The sequence below is a fragment of the Myxocyprinus asiaticus genome, chromosome 20 (assembly GCF_019703515.2).
Source record: "Myxocyprinus asiaticus isolate MX2 ecotype Aquarium Trade chromosome 20, UBuf_Myxa_2, whole genome shotgun sequence".
NCBI classification, from domain to species: domain Eukaryota; kingdom Metazoa; phylum Chordata; class Actinopteri; order Cypriniformes; family Catostomidae; genus Myxocyprinus; species Myxocyprinus asiaticus.
The window spans coordinates 2,288,981-2,299,560 of NC_059363.1; the positions used below are offsets into that span (position 1 = coordinate 2,288,981).

The 10,580-nt window shown below is 39.9% G+C and overlaps 1 protein-coding gene across 2 annotated transcripts in view; it reads left to right on the forward strand.

Annotated features, from left to right (window-relative positions):
* LOC127410705 (gamma-2-syntrophin-like) overlaps window positions 1–10,186 on the forward strand; it is a 103,828-nt gene extending 93,642 nt beyond the window's left edge. For both annotated transcript variants that reach the window (XM_051645895.1, XM_051645896.1), the window contains exons 15-17: window positions 1,189–1,281; window positions 4,628–4,738; window positions 9,311–10,186. In XM_051645895.1, the coding sequence (XP_051501855.1) occupies window positions 1,189–1,281; window positions 4,628–4,738; window positions 9,311–9,442 (336 nt within the window). In that variant the 3' untranslated portion in view covers window positions 9,443–10,186. The remainder of the gene's footprint in view (window positions 1–1,188; window positions 1,282–4,627; window positions 4,739–9,310) is intronic.
* Window positions 10,187–10,580: the final 394 nt, after the last annotated feature.

The window sequence follows — 10,580 nt, forward strand, 5'->3', positions numbered from 1 at the left end:
ATATGGCATTACTATGATATTTGCAAAAATATGGTATTATAATTGTATGTGTTCAAAAAAAAAAAAAAAAAAGAAAAAAAAAACATGGTACCATTGTAAATGTCCAAAAAACATGGTATTACCATGGTATTTGTCTAAAATATGGTATTACCCCACTACTCTGCCCATAAAATATGGTATTACCATTGTATATGTCTAAAGTATGGTATTACAGTGATATATGTGGAGGGGAAACATGGTATTACCATGGTATTTGTCTAAAATATGGTATTACCACAGTACTGTGCCCATAAAATATGGTATTACCATTGTATATGTCTAAAGTATGGTATTACTATGATATATGTGGGGAGAAAACATGGTATTGCCATGGTGTATATATACAAAATATGGTATTACCATAGTACTATGCCCATAAAACATGGCATTATCATTATATATGTCTAAAGTATGGTATTACTATGATATATGTGGGGGGAAAACATGGCATTACCATGGTGTATATAAAAAATATGGTCTTACGCCCATTAAACATGGCATTACCAATATATATGTCTAAAGTATGGTAATACTATGATATATGTGGGGGGAAAACATGACATTACCATGGTGTATATCAAAAATATGGTATTACCATAGTACTATGCCCATAAAACATGGCATTACCATTATATATGTCTAAAGTATGGTATTACTATGATATATGTGGGGGGAAAACATGGCATTACCATGGTGTATATAAAAAATATGGTCTTACCACAGTACTATGCCCATTAAACATGGTATTACTGTTGTATATGTTCATTAAACATGGTATTACCATGGTACTATGTCCAAAAACAACATGGTATGTTAGTGTACAAAACAAGGACTAATTAGTTGTTTTGCACAAGCAGGCATCACTCATCATTTTCTTTAGTGAATATAAAAATCTAGTGTTCATTAAATGTGGATTAGATGACTGAAGATAAATTCTTTCTTTCTGCTTACAAGAAAAGTGTTGGGCAGCCGGGCAGCCATTGTTATAGCAACTGAAAATCACCTGTATTATTCTTGGAAAAATAAAAACATTGGTGTATTGCGATAAGGACTGTTAAAACTGTTCAGCTGTTTAAATATGAATTAACTGATATCATGTTTTGTAGTGTTTATCGAAAACAATGCACAACAGTGACTTTTTTTCAACAGTCGAAGAGCTACATGTGCAGCAGTCTGGGGAAGATCCTGAGCTTCACAATCGACTTTGAGTCAGGCTTCTCCTGCTCCGAGAGCGTTTCAAAGGTGAATACATGAACATCTTTTTCTGTGCTTTTATTTGACCCTTTTATTGAAATATGTCCAATTACAACACGGTCATAATCATTTTTATTTACAGAGTTTAAAATGTACTGCATAGCACGAATTACCTGGTTAATGAGCATTCAGAACTGAATATGATCTGAAAATGTGCGGCTGTATGGATATGAATAGAGTAACACATACTGATTTCTGGGTTGACAAGTGAATTTAATTGTGCACTCTAAATTTGGCATGTATTGTTCTTGGTTAAAATAGCAAGCAGTGATTTACACAGCAATGAAAAGTGTGTGAAAGTTGCGGATTCCAAAGCGCCTGTTACTATTGGTGGTCATGATGTCTATGATGTTTAACTCACACTAGTTCAGATTTCAACCTGTTACTCTTTTCCCAATTGAATTTTCCTTAATCTTTTAAGATAAGAGTTCATTGTACTATGAAAACAGACCGTAACTTTCAGAACTCAAAAATAACTCCCTGTCTAGTTCTGAAATTCATGGGTTCAGAATGGTATTCTCTTGTGTATATATATATATATATATATATATATATATATATATATATATATACACACAAGAGAATACCATTCTGACAATCGCGGATTGAGGTCGAGGAAAAATCACGACCTCAACGTTGCCATGGTCCCGCTCTCGCAGTAAGAACATGACCTGTCCATGAAAGCTGTCTCCTCGTGGGCAGCGCCCAAGCACGTAAGACCGCGATTGTGGCCATCGGAAGCGGAGAGTTAACGACCATATATAGAGATACATATATATATATACACTGATCAGCCACAACATTAAAACCACTGACAGGTGAAGTGAATAACATTGATTAAATCGTTACTATGGCACCTGTTAAGGGGTGGGATATATTAGGCAGCAAGTGAACAGTCAGTTCTTGAATTTCATGTGTTGGAAGCAGAAATAATTGGCAAGCGTAAGGATCTGAGCGACTTTGACAAGGGTCAAATTGTGATGGCTAGACGACTGGGTCAGAGCATCTCCAAAACGGTAGGTCTTGTGGGGTGTTCCCTGTATGCAGTGGTTAGTACCTACCAAAAGTGGTCCAAGAAAGGACAACAGGTGAACCGGCAACAGGGTCTTGGGCGCCCAAGGCTCATTGATGCACGTGGGGAGCGAAGGCTAGCCCGTCTGGTCCGATCCCACAGAAGAGCTACTGTAGCACAAATTGCTGAAAAACATAATGCTGGCCATGATAGAAAGGTGTCAGAACACACAGTGCATCACAGCTTGCTGCACATGGGGCTGCCTAGCCGCAGACCGGTCAGAGTGCCCATGCTGACCTCTGTCCACTGCCGAATCCACCTACAATGGGCATGTGAGGGTCAGGACTGGACCATGGAGCAATGGAAGAAGGTGGCCTGGTCTGATGAATCACGTTTTCTTTTAGATCATGTGGACAGCCGGGTGCGTGTGCGGCGTTACCCCAGCTCTCAATCCGACTGAGCATCTATGGGATGTGCAGGACCAACAAGTCCGATCCATGGAGGTCCCACCTCGCAACTTTCAGGACTTAAAGGATCTGCTGCTAACGTCTTGGTGCCAGATACCACAGGACACCTTCAGAGGTCTTGTAGAGTCCAAGACTCAATGGGTCAGAGCTGTTTGGCGGCACGAGGGGGACCTATTAGGCAGGTGGTTTTAATGCTGTGGCTGATCAGCGTAAATATATATATATATATATATATATATATATATATATATATATATATATATATATATATATATACTGTATATATTAATAAATAGTTCTTCTATGCTGAGCTTCAGCATGTTAGGTTTCTTTAGATGTTATAGGTTGTATCTTATACAGTTTCTAAATAATGATCAAATTGTGTTCATTTCAGAAGCATTAAAAATATTGTCTAAACATTTGTGGTCTTCAGGTCTTTTTATGAATGTTTAATTATCAGTATCAAAACAACAGATGGTGAGGGCGTATACATAAGACATTACTGCTTTGATTTCAAGGATGAAGTCAGAGAAATTCAGAATTCCTAAACGTGAGAAGTCAGCATTAGGGAATCAGTTTCAATGAATCACTTGACACCACTGAAATGGTTCAAAACACAATCAGTTCAGAATCAATTTTAGAGTTTTTATTAAAAAAACTTATGGAAAGAAATTGGTACTTTTATACTTAAGTGGCATTCAGCTGATCACAATGTATAGTCAGGACATTTATAACATGAAAAATTACTATTACAACTTGAAAACAATATTCAGAACATCTTAAACTGCTTCAAAGAGTTCTCATCAAAACAATCCTCCATGTGCAGCAATGACAGCTTTGCAGATCCTTGTTATTCTAGCTGTCAGTTTGTCCAGATACCACACTTCCTGTAGCACTTGCCATAGATGTGTCTGTCTTGTCGGGCACTTCTCACGCACCTTACAGTCTAGCTGATCCCACAAAAGCTCAATGGGGTTAAGATCCATAACACTCTTTTCCAATTATCTGTTGTCCAATGTCTGTGTTTCTTTGCCCACTCTAACCTTTTCTTTTTGTTTTTCTGTTTCAAAAGTGGCTTTTTCTTTGCAATTCTTCCCATAAGGCCTGCACCCCTGAGTCTTCTCTTTACTGTTGTACATGAAACTGGTGTTGAGCAGGTAGAATTCAATGAAGCTGTCAGCTGAGGACATGTGAGGCGTCTATTTCTCAAACTAGAGATCTCTTTCTGTCCTTGTTAGAGCCAGTTGTCCTTTGTCTTTGAAGACTGTAGTGTACACCTTGTATGAAATCTTCAGTTTTTTTGGCAATTTCAAGCATTGTATAGGCTTCTTTCCTCAAAACAATGATTGACTGATGAGTTTCTAGAGAAATCTGTTTCTTTTTTGCCATTTTTGACCTAATATTGACCTTAAGACATACCAGTCTATTGCATACTGTGGCAACTCAAAAACAAACACAAAGACAATGTTAAGCTTCATTTAATGAACCAAATAGCTTTCAGCTGTCTTTGATATAATGGCAAGTGATTTTCTAGTACCAAATTAGCAATTTAGCATGATTACTCAAGGATAAGGTGTTGGAGTGATGGCTGCTGTCTAGATTTGATCAAAAATGACTTTTTTCAAATAGTGATGGTGCTGTTTTTTACATCAGTAATGTCCTAACTATACTTTGTGATCAGTTGAATGCCACTTTGGTGAATTAAAGTACCAATTTCCTTCTGAAACAGCAAAATCTGTACATTATTCCAAACTTTTGGCCACCAGTGTAATATTTTATATAATATTTTAAAGTCTGACAGCATTTGGACGTTTGACCACTCAGTCTGATATATTCTTCACCTGCTTCTCCACAGAAAATCATTTGGAAATACAAGTTCTCCCAGCTCAAGGGTTCCTCTGACGACGGAAAGACGCGAGTGAAACTCTTATTCCAGAATTCTGAAAATAAACAGATCGAAATGAAGGTCTGTCATTATGTTTACTTGTTACTAAAAGTTAACATTTATATAATTGTTAACACTTTACAAAATGGTTTAATTTGTGAAATTAGTAAATGCATTAGGTATCATGAGCTAACAATGAACTGTATATATATATTTATTTTATTTTTTTTTTACAGTATTTATTCATTTAATTAATGTAAATTTATGAAAATACATGTTTATTGTTAATTCATATTAGATCATAATGCATTGTTAATGCAAACAACTTATAATTTAAAACGTCCTGGTTACTTTCATAACCTCCGTTCTCTGATGGAGGGAACGAGACATTGTGTTGATGTAGTGGCACTAGTAGTCGCCCTTGGGAGCCCCGAACACCTCTGATCTTTGAAAAAAGGTCAATGGGAATTGGTGAGTGGAATTTGCATGCCACTCCCCCAGACAAACGGGTATAAAAGGAGCTGGCTCGCAACCACTCATTCAGGTTTTGTGCTGAGGAGCCAAGACAAGGTCCCAGCCATTTCAGCGGGTAGTTCAGTGTTGTAGCAAGAGGGACACAACTTCTTGTTCCCTCCATCAAGAAACGGAGGTTACGAAAGTAACCAGGACATTCCCTATCTGTCACTCACTCGACGTTGTGTCGATGTAGTGACACTAGGGGTCCCTATACAAAACGGCACAACGACTGAACTGTGTTACGTGGACTGGCAATGCGAGAAGGGCAGACCGCTGTGTGCCTCGTAGCCAGCGCACCAGGCCGTCACATAACCTCCCCCGATGCCCCTACGAGCGTCGAATGGTCCCCTGTACTTCGGGGATAAGTCGACTGCCCAAAAAATGGGGACAGGCTAGCCCAGCAGTGGCCTCTTCTCCTCTTTTTCTCCCCAAAAAGAATGGAAATCATTTACCGACTGGGGGCCATAAGTGTCCACGTCGGGGGGGTGTCACTCCCAAGGAGAAGACACCGCAGAGACCACACCCCGCCCAGAGGTGCACACGTACAGGGCCGGCAGCGAGTTTCTCCGCAAACCCCCCTGCCACAGGGCTACGGAGGAAATTCATCCAGGGTCCAAAACTTTGTGGACATGACTGGGAGTCAAAGCGCACATCTTCACCTGGGGGAGGGGAAAGATGCTATGCGTAAGCGGTACACCCAGCCAGCTGTCCTGGAACTTACCTGTTCGTACCTGAAAACACACGGGGCGAAACCGGCTCAACCCGGAGATTATAGAATCTCGCAAAGGTGTTGGGTGTTGCCCAGCCCGTTGCTCTGCAGATGTCTGCTAAAGAGGTGCCATTGGTCAGAGCCCAGGAGGCCGCCACACTCCTAGTAGAGTGGGCTCGTAGCCCCAAAGGGGGGGGGGGGGGGCGGCACATCCTGGGCGTGATATGGCATAGTGATGGCATCAATGACCCAGTGGGTGATCCTCTATTTGGAGACAGCGCTCCCTTTCCGCTGTCCACCAAAGCATACAAAGAGCTGCTCAGAGCATCTAGAGCTCTGCGTGCGATCCCAATAGATGTGCAAATCACTGGGTCTGCCTCCTCCCGGGGCAGCTTCGCTTTCAAGTTCACCATCTGATCCCTAAACAGGGTCTTGGGAACCTCGGGGTACCAGGATCACATGAGAGCAACCCGGACTGAACTCCAGGTATGTTTCGCTGACAGAGAACGCCTGCAGGTCCCCTACCCTCTTGATGGAGGGGAGCGCCTTCAGGAGGGTAGTCTTCAAAGAGAATGCCTTTAGCTCAGCTGACTCTAGGGGCTCAAATGGAGCTATCCAATCAAACCAATTGTCAGGTTGCGAGGGTTCAGGGGGTTGGAGGGTTCCACTCCAGCCCGACACACGCAGCCGCCAGGGCAAGCATGGCTGCCAGCTGCGCATCAGGCTGCAACTGGGCGACCGCACCCAAAGGTGGGAGCCCAGTCGAGTCCTCAGCGTCAGACTGGACGGCCCGCTCTCCGATGCTGCAATCAAGAACTCATCCAATTCATGAGCACCGAAACGAGATCGCGAACTTGCCCTGAGACGAGCCGGCGGTCTCATCCCAGTGGGGCAAACGAGCGTACTGGGGAATGGGAGGTCCGTGGGGAGTTTCACGGCAGAGTGGCTCCCATTGGGGTCCCCAAATCGCCCCCAGTGCTAACCGACGCGGCCTCAAACCCATAGGTAGAAGGACCGAGGCGGGGAGCCGCTGGGGTGATCTTTCCCTCTAACGAAGGAAAAATCACGACCTCAACGTTGCCATGGTCACGCTGTCGCAGTAAGAACATGACCCGTCCATAAAAGCTGTCTCCTCGTGGGCAGCGCCCAAGCACGTAAGACCGCGATTGTGGCCATCGGAAGCGGAGAGTTAACGACCACAACCAGGAAATACACACAAACGGAAAAAAGACGCTCTCCGTTAATGCCACTCTTTTAGAAGGGAAAATATACTCATTCAGTAGGAAGAATATACTCTTTTAGCTGCTGAAGCGCCCAGGGGTGTTCTCTGCACTTCACCAGTGCAAGAGGGGGGGAAGCCACTGTAATGAGTTATAAATCCAACAGCTTTTCGAGGTGAATGGATCGGCAGAGTAATTCAGCTCGCTGAACACAAACGCTCGGCTCTGAAGATAAAATCTGAATGAGTGGTTGCGAGCCAGTTTCTTTTATACCCGTATGTCCGGGGGAGTGGCATGCAAATTCCACTCGCCAATTCCCATTGGCCTTTTTTCAAAGATCAGAGGTGTTTGGGGCTCCCAAGGGTGACCCCTAGTGTCACAACATCGACACAACGTCGAGTGAGTGACAGATAGGGAAAATGTATTAATAGCTTTAACAATTAATATTAACCAAGATTAATAAGTGCTAATGTTATCAAATGCAAACTTATGGAAAAGTCAACCTAGCCTCTTGGAATGAACATTACTATAACAAAATTTTTGCAAAGGAATTTTATGTGCCGCATTCTAATTTTCGGCGCAGATTCCTGGTGAAATGAACACTAGAGGCACTACAAGAACTGTGTTTTATCCACACAAATCATGAGTACAACGGCTGATTTTGACTTTATAAACACTTTTTTTTACACTATTACTCACACACTGCTGTGTTATGATATCAAACCACTTTTACTCTAACCCATCATTTGAAAAACGATACATTTTAACGCTTGTATAACAGACTCACTTACATTTACACACTTATTCCAATGTGATTAGCTTGCATGGTAAATCATTTTGACAGTGTTTGACTTTGCACTTGGAAGGCTGTGGTTTGAGCCCAGTCAAGCACACAAGCTGACACGTGATACGAAAGTGTCATAGAAGTGACACAAAATGATGTGATTGCTTCAGAAAATGTGCTTTTCACTTCACATTTTGTTTTTGGACACTATCGGTTAGGTTTAGGTGCTGGTTATGGGTAAGAATGTCTGTTTTGTTCAACTCTCATTTTATTTTAGATCACTATTGGTTAGGTTTATTTAAAGTTTTAGGTTAGGGAGGATAGTTTTACTCATTACAACCTCCATTTAATATTCACCTTAAAAACCTCATCTGATTACGACATCATTTCACTCGCTTTTGGCGCCCCCCACTGGACAATTCACTGGGAAACTGTGGCCAAACGTGTGTAATTTCATTCTGCAAAAAAAAAAAAAATTATGCCACGATCACGTAATGTTCATGAGACCAGGCTAGGTAAAGTGTTACCATATAATTCCATGTTAATAATAATTCTATGCTTATACAATTCTATACCAGAATATTACTCTACGCAAGTATGCAAACGTGAATGCTTGTCCAATGAATTGCATGCAATTCCCTTTACAAACCCTTACAAAGTCCCTTTGTATAGTACATACTTAAGCAAATGTACTTTGGTGTTTCTTCAACTATGAGCACATTCATGTCACAGGGGTTGATTTTTATAAAAGCAGATTAATAAAGAAGATTTCATATGATAAATGAAAAACATATTTTACATGTCACATTGAACCTGTCTTTGAGTTATAGTTTTCATTGTTTTACCCTTGTCTCAGACCCAGAATTTCAATCTTAAAATGTGAAAATGCATCATAAATAACATTGTTATTATGTTGGCTTGACATTGTTGTTATTCTACAAACTTTGTTTAGGGTCCTTAAGCCGAGACCAAAATTTCACGAACTTGTCCAAGAGCTTTTAAGCTATATCCACCAAACTCGGCACAGACCTTCAGACTGTTCTGGAATAGTGTGCTATGTCTTTTCTAATTGATCGGACTTACGGTTTTCACACAACGGACATTAAAAATCTGAAAAATACCATCTTTTTTTTCCACCACAGAATGCTATTAAACACAATACGTAATCTGAGATGTGGTGGAAATGACATTTGTTGCATCAGACAAAAATATAGTTGAGGAAACACCACTTGCGTTGCACTATGGATTGCGTTCTGACACATTTCGGAATGCAATGATGCGTGACATCAAACATGCGTTCACACACAGTACTTCTGTTGTATGTTTCGAACTTGATTGACTTGACTGTATTTCATGTAACCGAGAAAAAAATTTAACAAACTTTTAAGTGCTTCTTTTTCCATTCCCGATGACCATACGGACAGGAGCTGGAGTTTGCTAATCTGACGGCGGTTCTTCACTGCATACACGCGTTCATTGCTGCCAAAGTGGCCACGGTGGATCCCGTCTTTGTCAACAATCAACGCATCACACAGAAGTACATGAGCAACAGCTAGAAACTTTAGTGTACATGTACGATCTCGTCTGTTGAATCAGTATCCATTTTATGCACAACATTGATGGGTATATCTAGTTCTCGTTATTTTTGTATAAATCTTCTAAATTGAGAAGGATGTTTAAGAAAAGTAGATGATATTTTGACATGCATTGAATTATGATTTCTTACCCACAAATGTGATATCTTATGTGCTTAAAATGAACTCATTTTGATTATGTAGCAGTGCAAATGTTCACACATATGGCATTATGAGGTAATGCATGCATAGCATTGAACAATTTACAAGGCAAAACGGGTGAAACTTTTAGACTTTTAGCTGTAATATCAACCAAACTTTGGCAAATATTTGACTTTCAGTGTTCTTTTAACATCTTCCCTTTTTTATTCAATGCCTCTAATAAAGAAAACTAATTCAGAATGGCAAGTCTTATATAATATTTTAAAGTAGCTATTGATTTTCTCTATTTGAAGTGCTACCTACAGTATGTTACACAAATTTGAAATGTGCAATTACAAAGTAGTCAATTAATAGAACAGTAATTATGTCTTTAACAAATTGAATTTCTGTCCAATTTCTAAAACTCAATGTCGCTGATCTGTTATTCTTTTTAGTTCTGTTGTTATTTCAGTTCTTTTCCAAATAAAGGAACAGTAAGTTCACTGTTGACAAACTATTGCATGATTCTTATCTGGGTGCAGATAAAAAAGGAAATGTTTCAATGTAAAAATGTGTACTGTTCATTATGAGGGTCCAAAAGTATTAATTAAATTAAATTATTTGATAAATAATTCAATTTAATCTTAGATCTTACAAGTATATTTTAGATATTGTCGATAAGAATTCTTAATTGTATTAAATGTATTTATCATAAAATGGGTTTCAAGCCTGAATCTTTTTGACAGTGTTAACAAAATGTACTTATTTCCGTGATTCATTTTCTTATTTTGTTCTTTTAATTTTTGGGTGAAATATGACCGAGTCATGTTCTTGACAGGTTTCGTGACATTCTCCTGTTAAGACGCCTTTGTGTCAATGATGTGACACTCCTTTTTTTTTTTAAATACATTAAAAATGCAATTTACTACACACAAAAAAGAAGCAATTGCTTAAATAATACACCTCTGCTATGATGAAC